Source organism: Sitodiplosis mosellana, unplaced genomic scaffold (assembly GCF_009176505.1).
Source record: "Sitodiplosis mosellana isolate CC-2019 unplaced genomic scaffold, AAFC_SMos_1.0 Smas_scaffold_6197, whole genome shotgun sequence".
Classification (NCBI taxonomy): Eukaryota; Metazoa; Arthropoda; class Insecta; order Diptera; family Cecidomyiidae; genus Sitodiplosis; species Sitodiplosis mosellana.
The window spans coordinates 4256606-4277699 of record NW_022601438.1 but is presented as its reverse complement, the minus strand read 5'-3'; the positions used below and the strand labels follow the sequence as shown (position 1 = coordinate 4277699).

Here is a 21094-nt window from a genome sequence, read left to right as displayed (position 1 = left end):
TGACACTGTTTGTGTTTTTTTGTTCACTTTGGTTTAAATTAGAATTCATGTTTCATGAATTCCTCCGAATGCGTCAATTTTTTTTTATTCGCCGTTATTGTTGTTGTCTTTGTTGTCGCGTCGCGTCATTGAAAATTCATGAAACAATCTGCATCACACCGAAAAAATCTGGGGAACACAAGTAAACAAAATAAACAAGTTTGACTTGCGGAGAGAAAGAGTGAAGATGAAGAAACAAGAAAGAAAGAATGAAGTAAATAAGAACAATAACATAAACAAACAACAACACTGAAAAAGACGAATTGCGAAATGGTATTTTGGCGCTGAATGTTTTGGGACATATGTTTCAATGAAATGTCCAAACAAACAAAACAAAAAATTCCCTCTGACTGATGATCAACTTCATGCGCGGCGCACGTTGCACATACATATTCCCACTGCCACATTTTTGTTTTTGACATGAAAATACCAATTTTAACAAAGTATGGCGGCGACAACAACAACAACAAACAACGACGACAAAATAGACGATGAAATGAAAAAAAGAACGCACACACAGCGATAAATCTCGAAGAAATAAACAAATTAGAAAACGAAATGAAAAATGAAAAATGAATTCCGATTTGTTGCCTATTCACAAACATTACAGCGTCAGCGTAAATGAGCGAACGAAAGGAAATATAATTGAATGATAAACAATGAACAAAAAGTTAAAGAAAAAAAATTTTTGTTAGTGCCTTATGCTCGGCTCACTTTTCTTGTACTGTGTTCTTCTCCTTCTACTCATTTTACTCTCGAATCTCGAAGAGAAGAAAAAACAAAGTAGTAGTTTGTAATCATGATTAGTGTGCGTTACGAAATCCGGATTTTATGAGCTTGAAATCGGGTTTAATTCGAAATTCCGTCGTTAATTCGTATACCAGACACGAGCTGTGTCTACTGTTGCTGCTGGAATATAGAGCACGGAGAAAAAAAAGAAAGCAATAGTGAGAAGAGATGGTGACACAAAACTAAATACTTGAAATTTTCAAAATACGACAATCGAATGAGTGACGAGCCAAGTGACAGCCGTGACAACTGGACCGCTTTTTTTTCTTCTCTTCGCTCGTGTTTTTCTTTGACAGCACAACATTTTCTTGTAAATATTGTTAAGATTTGGAGGAGCGCGCGAGTGCGAACGCGATCTCATTAAATCAGTGATTGAACGCAAACGCGCGCGCCTAATTAGAATTAGAACACATTGTTATTTTTATAAATCTTATCATTAAACGAAATGAGCTATTTATAATGGGGCATATGAAAGCAAGAATTTCATTGCGATTTGTGAAACCAATAAACAACTGAACCGCGTTAAAAACATTACATGCATATAATCATGCCTATTTTACACATTCATTGAGTGCCAACGGGTACACAAACAACCAGTTTCCCTTTCCACACGGTGAGCTTTTTTTGTTGGATGATGCGCGTGCGCGATAGAGTTTGATCAAATCACTCAAATTCATTTCAATCAAAAGTCTTTTTTTCCTCTCGTATACAAGTAGTCAAATGTCAACCATTTGTGTTGTTTTGATTTTTCTCGCTCAATGCATTTTTTCCGTTAATCGCTTTGATGTGGTTGTTGTTCGTTCGGGTGTGTGTTTTTTCCTTTTTAGTCACTCAAGTTTTGCGTCAAATGCGTTAATGTTGATTCTAATTTTTTTTTTTTTTAAGTGGGCGAAAGGCGTTTATGGGCCACAGTTTGGCTCAGTCACAGTCTCCGTGCTAATCACTTTACGCATTTTTCAGTGTGCACGTGCTTTCGAAATGATGTACGTGAAAAGAACCAGCTAGCGATGTTTGTTATGTATCACAAGTAAACCGCTTCCTTGTAATAATCGGTTCAAACGAACAAATCTCTCGGAAAAGAGCGAGAAAAAAATCGAAGAAAAATATCAAGCGTTGGGTTAAGGCTAAATACGCTTCAGATTCATTTTCTTTTTGTAATGAATTTGAAGCCGTTCTATATTCATATTTCTCGCTGTGTCACTTTTTATTTTTGTGGGTATTTTTTTTTTTTTGGATCGGTCGATAAGTATTGCAATTTTCCGAATTCTGACACTTTCTTCAATCAAAACACAAATCAAATAACAATCATATTTACATTTCGATAGAAGTATAAATAAGTGATCATAAGGTCCTTGCATGACAATCACATTGACAATTTTACTAATTGATGCTAATGTTGTTGTGTTCTGTTATTTCTTCCGTTTTCAATACAGATGGCTTCACTATTCAAATCGATGATCGTACGGATCCTAATTTGCTTAGAAATCTCTCTGTTTTTGACATCGACCATGGCCGATTTTAGTGAAGGCTTTGGTAGAGGATCAACAAAACGCTTCTGTGGACGAATGTTGACTGAATCACTGGCGTTAATATGTAACAACGAATACGAAACGATAATTCATCCGAGTAAACGATCAGGTAGGCCCTCTCAATCTATATCATATTTATTTATACGTTGAACATCTGAATGCTCTAGACTCCAAATGGAAGAAGAGCTGTTTTATTGTCGCAAATCCAGAGAAGAAAAGCAGCTCTTCTTCGTTTTTCATTTGTGCGACATGAACATCAATTGAACTGTTTCTTTGCATTTCGATAATGTTCATCGATTTCCTATTTTTATGTTGTCCGTGATGATTGGATGGTTTTTAATATCTAAATTGTGATTAGTAATTAGTTAATAATATTTGATTTGTATCGATTGCTGATTCAATGATTTGTTTGTTTGTTTTCTTCTTTATTCCCAATTGTAGATGAAACGTTCGATGAGTATGCATACAATGATCAGCCAGCTCCGTTAATCGATGATTTGCCTCTTCAGTATCAGACATATGCTTATCTGTCGAAATTAGTACCAGATTCGCCAGCATTGCGACCCCGTGTGCGACGTGATTGGGTTGCTCGTCGTGGTGTCTATGATGAATGCTGTCGCAAACCGTGCTCAGTTTCCGAGTTGAAAAATTACTGCAAACGGAAAAATTAAACACATTCGTACATACAAACACACACATACATACACACACCCACACACACACACACCCACATACATCACTTACTTCCTTTCACTCATTTTTTTGTATGAATTCCAAATCAGAGATTTATTTTAACTTTATCGATATAAACAACAAAAAATGAAACCGTTTCAAGGTATATACTCGTAAATCGCATACAAAAAAAAAAAATTGTCAAAAAAAAAGAAACAACCAATTATAGGAAACATAAATGTGTGAATCAAATTATAAGCCATATAAAATGATATATTGACGGAATCAAAAACACTCTGTACGCATTTATAGTAATCATGCGACGCAACAACAAAATTGTGCTAACCAATAATAAACATTTAATATGCTATTCTAGCAAACTAAAACCCAAAAAAACATTTCTTGCCATTTCTTTGCCATTTATTTAAAACAAAAACCACGACAAAAAAAAATCCACATTTAACCTAAACCAATGTATACGTATGTTATAGCTTTTATATTATTTTACTTTAGTGGAGAGAAGATGTTTGATAGCGTGATGGGAAAGAGAAAGGGAGAGCCAATTGTATTCTATATGTGTCTTTCAATGTAAAATTACACATACACATACACACACAAACCAACAAAAACACACACACACACACTCACACCTTTTAAGTTAACTTTTTTGTTTCTTTTAGACAATTTGCACACCTTTCTTTCTAGAATGAGAATGAGAGCGATGTGAGATGAAATGGATTTAGAAAAAGGAAACAATGCTCAGAAAATAATCAAATATTTAAAAAAAAACAACGAAAAACGAAACATACAGAAACGATGCAGATTGCAGATTCAAAACGTGATAAACTAACTAACATATATAACTTGATTAAAATGCCTATCTAGTGCACATACATATGTATGTTTCAGACTTCTTTTTTTGGTGATAACATATTTAGTAGTATTTCTCGTTCAATTTCAAGATCTACAATCCTTGATGAAGACAGTAAAAATTCCCGGCCATTCAAAAATTGAGTTGAAATTTGAGCAAAATTGTGAATTTTACCATTGAAGATTCTGGGGCAACACTCTTTAAGCGGCTCCTAGAGTATCAACTAGCAACGATCCCATGAATACCAATCATCATCATTTCAACCCAACTAACAAACCCAGACAGAATTGAGAAAAATATTTCTGAAACACACATATGTTAGCTGATAAACCGTATACAAAATTTGGAAAGCATTTCAGGAAATAATCTGAATGTTGGAATTTAAAGTGTTACAAAACACAAAAACAATCGGATAATTGCCTTAACGCCAAATTAAACTAGAAAAAGTCACACACACACAAATTCGCAGAAGAACGTTAGTATTTTTTTTACTTCACTGTTTGTTTCCATTAGTGTGATTTAAAAAATCGTATCCATCGCACGGTTTTCATTTCGTTCAAATTCAAATTGATTGCTTGTTTAATATTTTTTTTTTTTTGTAATTTTCAATTCAATTCTCATTTGATTGTATTTGATTCGATGTTAATTTTTTTTTACTAATTGATGATTGAAGGGAGAATCTCATTGCTTATAATTTTAATACCACCAATTTTTTTTTTATTCTATTGTTTTATTTTTTTTCTCGTAAGTTTTAAATAATTGTAATTGTAGAAAAGAATGAAGGCAAAGAAAGAAAAAATAGATGAAAAAGATTCAACAACAACAATCGGCACGAGTCATCGTGCGACATAGAACAAACAAAAGAAAAATGCCTTTTTTTTATTTAGTCGAAGACGTGCAAAACCCAAAATACAACACTTAGATATTCTTCTATATAAAAAAAAAAAACGAAATCTATTCAATTGCTATTATTACTAAATTTTTAATTATGATTATGTATTAAAAATTATTTAAAGTAAAACACACAGAAAACAGAAACCGAACTTTGTTATTTATTCTTATTTTGGCCATTAGTTTCATTCAGTTTTGTTCGTTCAGTACACGGGGTAATAGTATAGAATGCGATAAGCGCGCAAGGAATTAAAGAAGTAAAAAAAAATAAACCGAGTGTTGCAAGTGAGAGCGAGGGAGGGAGAGAAGGAGATGGAGACCAAGTGAAATCCAGATACATTGTTCAATTTGGTGCATTAATCATTCATGTTCCTCGGCAAACTTTGGGATAATCCAATAAACTCTCGCGCTGCAATACCACTTACATTCAATGCAGTGTAACTCACAATTTCTGCTCCTGCCCACATACATCTCGTGCACACTGAAATATTTCATCAAATACCTATCTCAACTATAGAATTGTGTATATTCTATATATGCAATATTTAACCGAAAATAAACTTAATGGTATTTGCTAAATGAATTTTCCCGTTTTGTGTGCGATGCTTAAACTTAACAAAACTTTATTATATGTAATGTGAATTTGTACACTGAGGTAGGAGGTAGGAGGTAGGAGATGCGGATTGTATTTTTCTTCACTCTTTTTTCGATCCTCTCATTCATTTCAGGCAAAACGGATAAGATTTAAGTCAATTTCATATTTCAGCATTTTTCATCTCAACTTTCATATCCCGAAAATGGTAAAGAATCGAGTCAAGTATGTAAAATACATGCAAACAAAAATTACCTCTAAATATGAAATATGAATTTTCAATTTTTAATGAATCCGCATAGGGAATTCAATATGTTTACATCTCTGTTGAAGTGAGAAAATGTATTTTTCTGGGTTCAAGGTAAGTGCATTCAATATGCGGCAAGTCGAGTTTGTATAATCCAAAAAGTGTTCAATTGGATAATTTTACGATTTTATTTGAGTTAAATCGTCCATTTGAGGTGCTTTACTTTAGCCATCATGGAACACATGGAAATACCGTTCTTTTTTTTTTAAACAAATATATTCATAATAAATGAGAAATTTACATGTTTTCCTGCAAGAAATATACATAAAAATTTGATCGAATATGATCGATTTTTCTTCGTTTTTTTTCTGTTTGCTCTTGTGCCTTCCTAATAGCAAATATTATTATTATTAAATAAGATAATAAGCATTCATAATTTTGTTTGTTTCTCTTCACATGTGACTTTTTGTATAGTATAAAGAATTAAAAACGTCACAGAAATTCTTGTTTTATGTATATATCTACTTTATAATTACGTGTGTTGAATCAACAGTGTTGATTGATAGCAAATTGCGATGGACGAAAGAAAAAGGGAGAAAAAAAAAAGAAAAAATCGTGTGTCAAATACGAGGAAGAAAAAAAAAAAATAAACGAATAAAACAATAGCAAAACTAAGGCGGTGTCGTGTTGGGATTTGTGTAAGTAAATCCTTGAAATTGATGCTGGTCTATTGATTGCAGAATGTCTTTGTCGATCGGTGTTAATCGCACTCGTTCACGTGTAAACGTTTTATCAAAATACTGTGTATCAAGCGGATGTTTCTATAAAACACGACCAAAAACGAAAAAAAAAAAATATTTATTTTTCTCCGCATTTGGAAGAATCGAAAATAATCAAGAGTGATTACTTACGATTTTTGGCTTAAATGGTGGCTCTAATTGTCTCTTCTCTAATTTCTTCCAATCAATTTCATAGAAAAATACATTTTCAGTGATTTCACCGTGCGGACTGGTTCCTGCGCCCAGCCGAACATTTGCGTCCTTCTCTAATAACTATTTGAATTTAAACGGGGCATGGTAATTATATCATTTGAATATGTTGCAAATTGGTTGGTTTTATTTGTTTCCATTCACTTACTTTACTTAAAATATTTAAAGCTTCCTTGGATAAATAAAACGGAAACCATGGAATCTCATTGCAAATTGACCAAAACAGTTCATCCTCATCGCAGCCGCTGAAGGGTGACTGTCCGATGAGCATTTCATATAATAACACCCCAAAAGACCACCAGTCAACATGCTGATTATATTTTTGACCCTGTGTAATGTTGTTGTTGTTTTTTATTTTGTTCCAGAGGAAAAACAAACCGATCATTGCATCATGAATTATAGCGAGAAAAAAAATTGAAAATATTCAAGTGACCGATGTTTTACCTTGATAATTTCAGGAGCCATGTAGTCAGGTGTGCCGCAAAAGCTGTCGGCCGTTCTATCCAAGTAAATCTGCAGCTTGCACATGCCAAAATCAGCTATTCTAACATGGCCATCAAAGTCCAATAAAATATTATCCAATTTCAAATCTCTGGAAAAGGTTACCCAACACATATCGGTTGATAAGTGATACTCGAGAGAAAAAAACTAGCAATTTTTCTATTTCCATACCGATAAATGATTCCTTTTCTATGTAAAAACTTCAATCCCGATATGATTTCAGCGGCGTAGAATTTGGCACGTGGCTCTGGAAACCGACCGCTAACTTGTATATGAAACATTAAATCACCTCCATTCAAATATTCCATGACAAAGAACAGATGACTCTAAAATCGGTTTTGTGTGCCGTGTCGCGAGCGCGCGAAAGAAAAGAAATGAAAAGTAGACAAGATTAGTTCACACGAATAAACATGAATATATGTGTGTGTGTGTAAGAATCATCGGCGTGACATGCTTCATACAAACGGAATTTCGTACAAGCAGCGCCCGTGTACTTCGTAGTGGAAAAAAAGTGAAGCTTGCTTGTCACCAATATTGATGTTCACGAACATCAAATTGTTTATGCGTTATTTCGCCCATTTTATGAACTGGAAATGAAAAGTTCTTCAATTTCTAGCAAATTTCACATATGAATTCATAAACACATCGAGAAAACACAACTTTTTTTCACATAAAAAGCAAAAGCAAGATGATTTTTTCGTTGATGGTTGTTCGATCCTGGATCGTTTGTGATTCATTAATGATTTGCAACACATCCATTTTTGATTTCGATATTCCAACTGAATACGATGTTTTGTATTCATTAAACAATTCCATTTTGATCACAAAATAATTTTTTATTAAAATGGCTATGACGAAAAACCACGCGAACGATTGCAAACGATAGCACAAACATTAATGTCTAGGAACATCAAATACGGAAGATTAATGATTTTATCATTCAATTTCTTCCTTTGGCGTCGATTTCGCAATACAATGGGACGGTTGATTGATTTTGTCATGTCGATTTAGGCCCCAATGCTTGATGCCTTCCAAATGTTTTTCGATTACACTGCGTTTGCCCTTATTGGAATGTTGAATGGCAAAATTTAAATTATCACGGAAATTAGTTTGTCTTCTTCGACATCGGTGGTGGGCACTGGGCACTTCGTCGGTCGATTCGGGGAACATCAGCAAACCGGCAGGCTGAAAATTATTTTATGTTCGATTAAATGCGTTCGATTAATTGTTTGTCGCCAATAACAAATTATATTACATTCAAAGTTGATTTTTGAAGATATCTTTTATAAATGTATACTTAAAAATCACAATAGAGATTTTATTTGGAATGAAACAATAAAATACAAAAAAATTACCGTTTTTATTCTGGAAAAATATAAAACTTGCAGATTAGATCAACACAAAATGTTTGTTTGCTTGTATTTTTATTTATTTTGTTTTGTTGCTTCACATCGGCGAATTAATTTGACATTTGTGTCGAACTTCAAGTCAGTGTTTCCCGATGAATTCGCTTTGACAATAATGTCAATTCGAATTTGATGTTCCTAGACATTAATGTTTGTGCTATCGTTTGCAATCGTTCGCGTGGTTTTTCGTCACAGCCATTTCAATAAAAAATTATTTTCTGATCAAAATGGAATTGTTTAATGAATACAAAACATCGTATTCAGTTGGAATATCGAAATCAAAAATGGATGTGTTGCAAATCGTTGATGAATCACAAACGATCCAGGATCGAACAACCATCAACGAAAAAATCATCTTGCTTATGCTTTTTATGTGAAAAAATAGTTGTGTTTTCTCGATGTGTTTATGAATTCATATGTGAAATTTGCTAGAAATTGAAGAACTTTTTATTTCCAGTGCATAAAGTGGGCGAAATAACGCATAAACAATTTGATGTTCGTGAACATCAATATTGGTGACAAGCAAGCTTCACTTTTTTTCCACTACGAAGTACACGGGCGCTGTACCCATGTGGCTGCATGTCACGCCCATGGTAAGAATTAAATGTGTTGTTAAAGAGTGTATATAAAGTACCTCTGTTTGAAATGTGCAAAATAGATGGCACAGATACGGATGTTTTGTGCCCAGAGCTAATACTTTCCGCTCAATCAGTGTGCATTCAACGTCATCGTCTTCGAGAACAACATCCTTTTTCAAGCATTTAACCGCATAATAGTATTCAGTATTTTTGAGTTCTGCCAACAAAACCTGTACGCCGAAAAGAAAGAAAAAAAAACGATGCAAAAAAGGAAAGAATATGCCAAAGTTTTGCATGTTGCTTACACACACAGTGAACAAGAGGGAAAAATCCAAATGATGGCCGCCTTTTTCTTGCTTATTTAGTCGTATTGCTACGAAGAATTTCGTCGATTGCTTTACAAAAACCACAAATGCTTTTAACCCACTTTATATTTACGTCGAGACTGAAAAAAACCGGGCTAAAATCGACTCATCTTTGAAGTTGACTTCAAAGTGAGTGAGAGAGGCAGAGATAGAAAATCACATTGAGAACAAGACTGTGAGAAAGGATATGAAACTAGAAAAAAAACCACTGACACAGGCAAATTCGTGTTCTAGTTCACTTGCATTTTAAAACATGAGATGCATCTTTGGCAAATAGAAAGAAGAAGAAGAAGAAGAAGAAAAAAACAGATTTTGCGACCAAGTGGCAATGTGGCATTTTGAACGAAAGAAGAAAAAAGCCTCAAATTCTTTTTCTTTTCCATCAATTAAGTGGGGCAAAGCTCTTAAGTCTCGAACATAATGGATGATCCTCTTTCTTGCGAAAATATATGCAACGGCAATGGCATTTGATTGATTCGATTTGGAATTGGTTTTTGTTTGGATAAATAATTACCTTTCCGAAGCTTCCTTTGCCCAACACCGTTAAAAAGTGGAAATCATCGACCGAGTACTTTTTGAAACGTGGTATTGATGTTGCTGGAGCGGTAATGTTGCCCGAACGCTGAAATTGTGCATAAGTGTAGGATGTTTCTGTGGAGAAAAAAAAAAAAAACAAATGAGTAAGTTGCATGTTAACAAGAATGAAAAACCAAAAGTTTTTTTTTACACTCATTTTCATTTTGGATTCCGTATTCAAGTGTTTATTACTCGGTAAAAGTCAATAAAAGTAGGTCCCTTTTTTCCCCTTTTAAGTCAATTTTTTTCAACTCTAAACTCTTGAATACGGCGAGGGACTTTATAAGCTTTTCACCTGCACACAGGATTAGTTCAAACGTATTTATGACATTCATGTCATCAACACCCGAACATAAAATGAAGTTTTCTGATTATTTTATTACGGCCTATCCATTCATATTATGCGGTCGGTCTATATAATTCGTGCCCACGGGCGTCATTATTATGATATCCAATTGCGTAGTGCCCGTCTGACGCCTGGACAATTATGGCGCATTTGTATTAGAAATGAACACTTCTCTATATACTCACATTAAAAGGGTTGCTTGATTTGTTGAATATTGAAATTTTCCGGAAATTTCATTTCGAATATTATTGCCGGATTAGTTTCGGAGTTTTTTTTTTCTCTAAGTGTCTGCTTCATCAACAACAACAGTTATAATTGGTTAGTGTATGTGCGTGTGTTAGCTATTATCTGAATATGTTGTTAACGTTTTATGGTACAGCATTTGCAAACCGGACGCTTGTTTTGCATCCATTTTTAATCTTAATGATTATAGCACTTTCAGTTCATTTAAACGTTTACGTGTATTGTACTTGAAGGCAAATGAAGGGTACTCAGGGATAATTTCTAGTTAAAAAAAAATATCGCATTAGTTTGGATTGGAAATTCGTATTATTAGCTTGAGGCAATAAAAATAACAAAAATTATCTCAAAGGAAGCTGATCCAACCGAAAGAAGCAAATTTGCACCAGTTTTAACGTTGATTATAAAAGTATTACGAATTTCTTTGAAGAGAGAAAAAAAAGAAACTTGGAAATGAGGAAATTTTTTGAAATTAACAAAAAAAAAACAATCATAAATTACAAGTGTTATTAATGCCCAATCCATCTTATAATGAAGACCTCAGCAATAAACACACAGTTTAATACATAAGGATGGAGCGGCGGTGTATTTGCAATTTAATTGCGTCGGATAGAGGAATTAAGAAGGTGCGGAAAAATATTACGGCAATCGAAAATCGGTTTGGCGTGACTAAATTTATCAAACGATATAAATGATTCATGAATTTCTTCGACATCGATCATATGATTGACGAGAGAAGGAGACGCAGAAGCTAAGAGTGTTTGAAGAGAAATGCGTCTCTGTACATAATCGCATTAATGAATTTGACGTCGTTTCAACAGAACATTAATTTCAATTAAATAGGATTTTGTACAGAACAAGGGAAACATTGCGCGATAGAATCGACGGCACTTTCTTGTGCAGCACTCACTCGTTATTAAGTCTCACCTGCACAGCATCTAAATCAATTTACCGTACACCTCAAAAATATCGCTGATTCTCTCTTTCTCTTTCACTCTTTCTAACTCTCGTTCAAAAAACAACCAAAATGGCAGCAAAAATAATGTCGCAACAGCGTCTCTATCATATTTACTATACATTAGGAATGTTCTAAAGTTGTATATTTAGTTTTCCTTTTCCTTCATCAATTCTGGCATTATTCATGTCATCCTATTCGAACATATGTTTTGTTTATTAAATGCAAACGCAAAATGACGACGAGATTGTAGAACATTTCTATCTATTTATAACAGTCATCGAACGTAATTTTCGAAAACGTTAAAATTAAACCGCATTTGACAAAAAAAACCATTTAAATTTAGAATTTCTACCTAAACTTGCACGAGCAGCGAAAGAGGGAACGAAAACAACGACGAAGAAAAAAGAAAAGAAGAAGAAGGAGCAAATGACAGAAATTGCGAAATGGTGATGGTGGCAGTGGCGACGGTAGCAATTTAGCCGAAAGATAAGTCTTAATAGCTGTGCTCAGAAGAGTAGCGCCGAAAAGCGGCAAACGAACAAAATAATAATAAATGAACAACGAACGAGATACGAAATTCATTGCGGGGGAAAAAAATAAATAGCATATATACAGAATGAAAATTAAATTAAAATGATTGATTACGAAGGTTGAAGCGTGCAATGCTGTACGGTATGCATCGAAAACGCGCTCTCTCTCTCTCTCTCTGTCTCTCGAACGAATCACCTAACGAAAGTGCTGAAATGGCGGAAAAAGAGCGCGAAGGAGGAAGCGACAGCACATATAAGAGATACAACCTAAATAATAAAGAATAAAAACACTTCATTTGCTACAAACAGAATTCGGCCGAGGAAAAAAACGGAGTGCAATAATATTTTTTTTTTTTTTGCTCAATTATTTCAAATGTCGCTCAGAATTTGTTTCACAAGAGATTGAGATAGAGCATTGCATGTCCGTCCGACGATGCTAAAATCGTCTTTGATCAAGACAAACGAGTCTACTTAAAAAATATTGCCGCCACTTGATGGTTCCGCTTCAGTGTATGCCATTTTCGTCCGCAACCATCTGGTTTAAGAAATCAACGGTATGCACGCGCTCAAATGAAATTTCTTCACATTTTAAAAACCAAGCCAATTTCATTAGACTAGAGGTTGCACTTTTAATATACCCATGTACGGCAACACCACAATAATATCTGCACTTGTCACTACTGTGGGAATACATAATTTCCCATGTTCAATTTTCACGCATTGAACGATGTTTCAATGTTTTCCATAGAGAGATGAAAGGATCGGGGAAATTACTTTGAACCATTTTACATGCCAATAGGATTAAATCAATCAATTTTCCATCGAAAACTCCATAAAGCTTTGATATGAAACGCAAGTAACTAACAAAGAACGGATTTTCAAACAAAGGAATAAATGTAAACTTTGTACAAGAAAAAAAGTCTACCCTTCAGCAACACAGAACATTTTATATGTACAGAGAAAGGAACACATTTCCTCTTTTTTCGAATTGTATCGTGAACATATAATAATTATTTACAACGGAACACAAAGAAACAGATAAAAGAACTATGTAAAAATGGCGCGTACGCACATTGCACATACACACAATGAAAAATAAACACACATCAAAACATGAACGATTTATACCCATGTTATCGCTATCGGCAGTATCAAAGGATTTTGATGTCGATTTTTGAGTAGCGATTGCCGCATGATGTGTACTTGATTGCTCCCGTGCACCTTTGAATGAAGAAAAATAAAACAAAATAATACAAATAGATGAAAAAACATTATGAAACGTCGATTTTGTTGCACTGCTTTCGATTGTCTCCTGCAAATTCCATTGGGGCGGAAAAGGCAAAAAGTCAAATGACTTTTCGCAGAGAGATAACACACAATATGTATACATCAAGTGTACCTCTACGAACTGATGACAACGCTTCCACGATCAATTTCTGATTTACACCGCACAAATTGGCCGTTAGCTTTTGACATTTTTTATGACAATTGACGTCACAATCTGGATTTGTATTCACATTGAAAGAAAGAAATATGAATTAAAATTCATATACCGACTTAAAATAACAAAAAAAAAAAAATCATGACTGTTTATAGTTCGGTATCAGTTTGTTTTTCATATTGCAGACAATTTCCGAACAACTTTGGCAAAAAAAGTTTCATTTTGGAAATATCAACCTTGGTCAACTTGGCCACCACACCGAAAATATATCCAATATTCGAAACAGTTGTGAAGAATCGAATTCCAACGATAGAGGAAACAATGTACCGTACACCAAAAAAATACCGTCCTTGATTTAAAATCAAGAATAATCATTGGCATGCCAGTGTTTATGTGTTATTTTTGGTGGTCGCGTGTTTCACTATTTGTGCGATCAGATAAAAAGCGGCTATAAAAAGCTGCAACAAGCACTAATTGCTCATCAATTCGGATTCAGCCAAAAAAAAAGAGCTTTGGAATGTGATAATCACTTGAAATTGTTTAACATCCTTTCTTTCTTTATTTTCTTCCTGCTTCGAAATGAATAACATTTAAACTAAATATAATCCTTTGTGAATATTGAAGAGCGAAAAGCGCTGTTTGTTGCTTCGGAAATATTTTTCGTAATTGATTACCGATTATTATTATGAGTTGCGTGCAATTCACCCCATCAATTAACATTCTTTGTGTAAATTTGTTTAGCGTTGCTTCTCTCTGGCTTCAGCAGCAGCAGCGGCCTGTTTGTTGTCTTTATAATTGCGCTTTTATTAAATGCTTTTAACGAATTGGCAGAATTTAAATAAGAAGCCAACCATATCTTGGCTTGTCGAATATGTAAATAATTGTGTTCATTTTGACTAATGTCGAACGATCGTCCATTCGATTAATTGCATTTAGTTGTGATGAAGAAGAAGAAGAAGAAGAAAAAAAAGACGATGACGACGGAAAATACGAAAAACGATAGATAAATATGTATATATATCCTTCGAAAAATTCGTGTTCACATTGAATTGGCCGCTGAAGCGGCACACAATTTGCTTGTATTCTTCATGCTCTACTGCCATGTTGATTGCATCTCTCGCATCGACAAATTAAAAGGAATGGGCAAATGTCTGTTCGACGGCTCCGCAATAGCATCAGCATCAGTAGTGGCAGCTTTTACAAGCGAAATAAACACTCTGACAAACCAATAAGAGGCGAAACGAACAGAAAAGAATTTTTCACGAGTTTTTGGCTTATTTCCTAAAGTTTGTTAATCGCACCACTCAACTAAAGCCTATTATTTATATCTTTTTAAATAATGAATCGTATTAATTTTGATTTCGGCAGGCTTTTTTTTTCTCTCGGTGGTTTTTGAAATGTTTCTCCTTTCTAGTTGTTTTTTTATTGCGCTCTTTTGACTCTCAGCTCTTTTTTCCTTCTTCATTTCACAAAATAATAATATTTTTAAACCCAAACCGAAAACATGTGATCCGTTCGACCCCAAAAATAACACTTCAGATTAGCCTTAACATTTCTTACATTCCAAGAATGAGACGTTTGTTTGTATACTTTACGCTGAAATATGACGTTTCAGGAGCATTGCCATGACGCAAATGAATTGAATGGTTGCAGCAACAGCGGCAACAACACCCATCCAGATTGACGGTGAAAGATTGGTGAACATTTCCACGTGACCAATGATACTGGTTAATCAAGGGCATTTTTGATTTTTCTTCCTTTTTCAATTTTAAAAAGGTCGAATCAGACGAATTGTTGTTTGCAAACGAAACGCACATGCTTGCAATCAATCGGTTTGTGTTGCACACACCATTTTAATTGAGTTGTTGCATTGCGCGCTCGCTCGCTCACTCACTCTCTCTCTCTCTCTCTCTCTTTCTCTCTCTCTCCTCTCTCAACATGATATAGTTTTGCGCGTATGTTTTATTTTTTGTGTGTTTCAATTTCGAATGCCCTTAGACATTTAACGAATGTTGAATGCAATTCAACGTTAATTCGTCATGCAAAAATTGAGCCATGAAATCAAAATTAAATTTTGACACATCGAATTGACGAATGACGATTGATTTATATATTTGAATTCGATGATTTATATTGTAAATTTAATGCGTAGAATTCGTGAATCGATGTCCCTGTTGTTCATTGAGAGAGAGAGAGAGAGAGAGAGAGAGAAAGAGAGAGAGAGAGAGAGAGAGAGAGAGAGAGAGAGAGAGAGAGAGAGCGGGCACGATCATTCTGGTTTTTTATTTGCGGTAATAAACTCTATGCCGTTGTTATTGGTGGCGGTTTGAATGGGGCTCGCGGGGCCATCCTAAGCAATCAAAACCGTGGAAAAAAAATATGATTTAAAAAAAAACCATATCTATCGCAACCACTCTTGTTGATTATGCTCTCGCTATCATACTTTGTAAACGGTCAGAAAGCAAAAAAAAAACCACGATACAAAACAATGCAACATAAATAAAATGATCTATGACAGTTGTTTTGATCGACAAGTTGCAATCGCATTCATTCTTCGCAGCCTAGGTCAATTAAATATAATACAATGTTTTGCATTTCGAACTGAATATTTTCAATCAGCGGGAGCGCATTCACTCATGCCCTGCGTAATTTTGTTAGTTTAGTGAATATCGAAAGTAAAAGCGTGTATGTTATGTATATGTTGTCGTTTTTGTTGTGTTTTGATGGGTGGTTAATAGTAAAATAGTAAAAATGATTCATTTTCCTTTCAATTCCTATTTGTGCTTTTGTTTCTAGCTTGTAATCATATTGGATATATATTTGAATGGTATTGATTCCAAATGCTTACCCAGCATTTTCTTGGGGCTGGATGGTGCGGTTCCACCGCCCTCGAAGCCCGAATCATTGCTGCACGTGCTCATTCGTATCACATCTTTAACCACAATATCGTTTGGTGACAAACATTCATCGTAGCACTCATCCGAGCTGGATATATCACTGCTTGTTTCGCTTTCACTTTCACTTTCCGCATAGTTTCCGCCACAATAGTTAGATCGTTTGGCCAATGGACGTGGCGTCGCAATCATTGGATATTTGGCTGCCTCATCCATGATATAACACTTTCGTTTCGGATCCAATTTCATCACTTTACGCGGATCGATTTTCTCTTTTCGCTTTTTTGGACGACGCTTAGCCATATCGTCTGAGTCCGTTTCACTGTCACTGTACTTTACCGAATCGCTGTCGAAGTCCACCAGCAAATCAAATGTTTCATCACAACTGATACAACTGTCCGCTATGCTGCGCGTATTGAATGTGGTGGATCGATTATTGCGACCACGATCGTTTGCTAGATCGATTGACGACGCTGATTGACGTTCGATTTCGAATTCTGCATTCAAATTGGCAACCGTTGCAAACTTGCTAAGACCACCAACGCCGTTGTCGCTGCTACCGCTGTCGCCTCTCTTACGTGCCTGCACAAAATCGAACGGATTTTCCGATGCATTGTCGGTCGATTGGTTCGCCCCCGCATTTGAATTTAATTTCGATTCATTATCATTACCACGGTCTGATAATTTCGATGCAATTTGTTCGGTCAATGCAATCGATTCCGATGCAGCCGATGTGTCTGCGTCCGTGCTTTCTGTGGCATTGATTTCACTTTCGAACGACGATGCGGATTTTACTTTGACAATTTCCCTGCCATTTGCATCTTTTTTAGCGACCTTTTTCTTGAGCTTTGCCTTTGTTGGTGATGCTTTATCACCAGCCGACGCTGCGGCCGTTTTCTTTGCCACTTTTTTCAATTTTGGCTTTGTTTCATTCGTTGGCATTTTCTCTGCATTGAAATCATTTGATGAGTCTGCTGATGTGGTTTTTGGTGGTGTTTTTGTTGCTGCTAGTTTTGCCGAACTTTTGTTATCGTTTTCAGTTTTCATAGGCGATGCAGATTCGGTAGACATTGCCGTTGCCGTTGCCGTTGATATGATTTGTTTCTTTTTCGGCTTCGGTTTTTCTAGTTCTACTTGCTCGGTTGTTATTGTTGTTGTTGTCGGTGGTGGTGCTTCTACAGTTTCTACTGCTGTTTTGTTGGCTTGTGGCCCAGTCTCTAAATTTAGATCGGCGGTTTGCATCATCGTAGGTGCTTTCACATCACTTTTGTCTGTTTGTTTATGTTCGTGACAAGCCGTTTCACTGATACCGTTGTCTCTGGTGCTGCCGTTGCCGCTGTCGCTCGTAACATTTTCTACTACATTTATTGGGCATATCGTCGATGTTGTTTTCTCGATACTGCCACCACCACTGCTATGACTTTCCATCGGTTTTATTTCCATTGGTTTGGCAATCGTTTCCTTGTTACCTAAGGCATTTTCAGATTTGGTCAGCGGCGGCGGTTGCGGCTGCTTCGAAATCACTTGTGATGTGACGATTCCTTTGCTGGTTGCCATTCCGTCAACGGTCTTATTATTCAAATTGTCGTTTTTCAAATTCTTTTTCAGCTGCACTTTATTTCCTACAACTTTTTCTTCTTCGCTGATTGCCTGTGCCACTCGTTTGTTAATATCTGTTGGCGTTTTGCCTTCCGTCTTTACATCGACTTTTGCATCATGTTTTTCAGTTTGTTGCGACAACGACGACGACGACGACGACGACGACGATGCATTTGATCTACTTTCAATCGATTTTTTCGCACCATTCTTGGTCACTTGTTCATCATCGCCATTTTTGTCATTGAGTATTTCGATGATTTCGATTTCATTGCGTTTTAAATCGACCTTTTTCTTGAAATAAATCGATTCACGTCGTCCAATTAAATGCCAAAAATCGTCATCATTTTCCGAAGCGTTGACTGGTTTCGATGATTTTGCTGCTGTTGCTGTTGCTGTGGCCGCTGTATCATCATCATCTTTTTGACCGGTGCGCTTGGTCGGTAGATTCAATGTAACATCTTCTTCGATTTCCTCAACCACAGCTCGCCAAGTTGGGCTTATTTTGGTTCCGCTCGCTGGTGGCGTTTGAATTGAAAGTGGTGGCTCCTTTGGATTCTCCACTTCCACGGTCACCGTAATTTTATGCTTTAATTTTCCGCCTTTTTTCTTCGTTTTCTTCTTAATCACAATCACATTTTCGACGGTGTTCGGCGTTTCTGTAGGTTTCTCTTCGACTTTTTCCACTGTGGCAGCTAATTCTTTTTTTTCGGCCGATGAATTCTTTTCTCTCAGTTTTTCTGCGTCTGCTTTTCCTTGTTCAGCTTCTTCGGCGGCCGAATCTTCACCGATCGTTTCGTCGACGGTCACATCGGCGGATGGTCGACGCATTTGCGTTATTTGTGCTAAAATCTGTGCCTCTTGTTCGAGAATTAATGATGCACGTCGACGTAAATCGCCTGCATTCAAATCGTCTTCGACTTTGATCTCCGATTCGGAAATTTCTTTGCAAATATCTTTGAAGCTCGGGCATGTGATTAGACTCTGGCGTCGAATGGATTTTCGTATCAACGGTTCCAAATAGGTGATCTCCTGTTGCGTTACATTGTCTGGAATTCGTACGATGGTCGACTGTGTTGGATCCACAGGAACTTTTAATGTATTGTTTTTGTCACGAATTATATGACGTTCGAGAATCAATTCACCGGGTGTTTTGCGCACGACTTTTGTTGTGTTCGTTTGCAGTGAGTCGCCAAATTTGTCACGCCACGATCGTTTTACAGGTGATTTTGTGTCATTTTCCGCTTGAAATTCATCCGATTCTTGGCTGACGCTCTTTTTAAACGAATTGGAATTTTCATAAGTCGACGGTGTTGATCGTTTGTTGTTTTTCTCATTTTTGATCGAGTCTCTTGAATTGCGATTGCTGTGTGATTGACTACGCTGACGCATTGTTGATAATCGAACAATGTTTCGATCCCGTTTGATTGTGGCTCGTGCATTGATGGGGTCATTTTGATCAACGCGTGGCATAAATGCTGAATTATCGGTTTCATCGACGACGGCGGCGGTGCCATCCTTTCCATTCTCCTTTTTAGCCGCTTCCGGTGAAGTGGATCGAATGCGAGCGTTTCGATGTCGATGGAATTTCGATGCCGAAACATCAATATCGGCTGTGTCTATGTGAATGGGACGTGGTGACACGTAGGTGCCGGGTGATCGAAGAAAATTGTATGTCTTGCCGGAATTGATGCGGGTTAATGAAGTCAACCCGTTTGAACGGATTGATGATGGTATCGGACTTTCGGATATTGACGTGAGCATCGGTTTGAATTGGCCATCTTTGGAGTAAATGGCCGGTCTTGGCGGTGGCGGTGTGTATGGATTTAAGCGTGAATACGGTGAATATGGTGACATTGACGTCGAATGGATTGGAGTGCGATTCGATGAGTAAACCGCATTATTTGGTATATAATAACTCAATTCACTATAAAGAGGCATCTTGCTCCACTTTTTCTGTGTTTTCTTTCTTGGTGTCTGTTCTTTTTTGGGGCTTTCCGAACACAAAACAACAATTTCTCAAAACTCAACCGTTTTTATTTTATGTGTTTATCATTATGTAATGTCGTTAAATCGTTTAGTGTTTCAACTTGGACTTTCCGCCATGTTCATTTTCAATATTAAAATAGTTCAAATTTCATTTTCTATTCCTTTTCACCAAAAATAATTTTACAATCAATTCTATTCTAAACATCAAACAATTCTTTATTTTTGTTTGCTTTGTTTTGTTTTTCTCCGTTTAAATTGTTTCTCTTTTATTTAAATTTTTGATTTTTTTTCTCGTTTCATTCGTAGTGAAATGCCACGTCACATTGGCAACGCACTCGCGAAAAGAATCAACTGAATAGCGGCGAGAACAACAACAACGACGACGTCGAAAATAAAGTAAGAAATTGGCCGTATTATGCGAAATTATGTTTGCTGTTTTAACGATTTAGCGCACACACAAAACCACTACTCTCAACTAAATAAGTGCAAAAGGCGAAGCGAACTCATGTAAAATGTCGATATGCGTGCAAAACAAAACTATGAAATGGCCAGTAGCAGCATTTTTGTAGCGAAGAAAGAAGAAAAATGTGCAGATGGCTACGACGACGACGATTGGGACGCGCAAACACAAGACACAAACTTATCTCTATGTATTATTCAATATGACTGACTTGATCGGTACAGAAAACATAGCTGAAAAGTGCTACGGCGGCGCTTTTCCTCGTTTTTCGTCTCATTTTCTATCTTCGTCACGCGATTCAAACCCAACAAGCCGTCGTTTTCACTGCTTTGCGCGTCATTTTAATGGTGATTCGTATGGTTTTCTTCTTTTTATTTTTCTTCGCTTTCTTTCCTCTTTTCTTCGTTTTAATTTCCTTTAAAAAATATTTTTAGTTTTTCACTTGTGTCTGGGTGCCGTGTGTTCATTTAATCGACTTGCCTCTTCGGCAGCAGCCCAATCTATCTTTGTATGTATGAAAATGAACTCTCTCGCACATCCATTTTCAATCTCTCTCTCTCTCTCTCTCTCTCTCTCTCTCTCTCTCTCTCTCTCT

At 36.1% G+C, this 21094-nt stretch overlaps 2 protein-coding genes across 2 annotated transcripts in view; one reads left to right on the top strand and one right to left on the bottom strand.

The window, feature by feature from the left end:
* Window positions 1-5370, top strand: part of LOC129577216 (bombyxin B-1 homolog) — a 30054-nt gene extending 24684 nt beyond the window's left edge. Inside the window, exons 2-3 of the mRNA XM_055463862.1 lie at window positions 2262-2466; window positions 2799-5370. Coding sequence (XP_055319837.1) covers window positions 2262-2466; window positions 2799-3028 — 435 coding nt within the window. The 3' untranslated portion in view covers window positions 3029-5370. The remainder of the gene's footprint in view (window positions 1-2261; window positions 2467-2798) is intronic.
* A 429-nt stretch (window positions 5371-5799) lies between these two features.
* Window positions 5800-21094, bottom strand: part of LOC129577210 (serine/threonine-protein kinase pakA-like) — a 15571-nt gene continuing 276 nt past the window's right edge. The window contains exons 1-8 of the mRNA XM_055463851.1: window positions 16409-21094; window positions 9984-10120; window positions 9161-9334; window positions 7292-7446; window positions 7064-7211; window positions 6768-6947; window positions 6542-6682; window positions 5800-6451 (exon numbers count right to left, since the gene is read on the bottom strand). The exon at window positions 16409-21094 is cut by the window's right edge and continues 276 nt beyond it. Of these exons, the coding sequence (XP_055319826.1) occupies window positions 6302-6451; window positions 6542-6682; window positions 6768-6947; window positions 7064-7211; window positions 7292-7446; window positions 9161-9334; window positions 9984-10120; window positions 16409-19991 (4668 nt within the window). The 5' untranslated portion in view covers window positions 19992-21094 and the 3' untranslated portion in view covers window positions 5800-6301. The remainder of the gene's footprint in view (window positions 6452-6541; window positions 6683-6767; window positions 6948-7063; window positions 7212-7291; window positions 7447-9160; window positions 9335-9983; window positions 10121-16408) is intronic.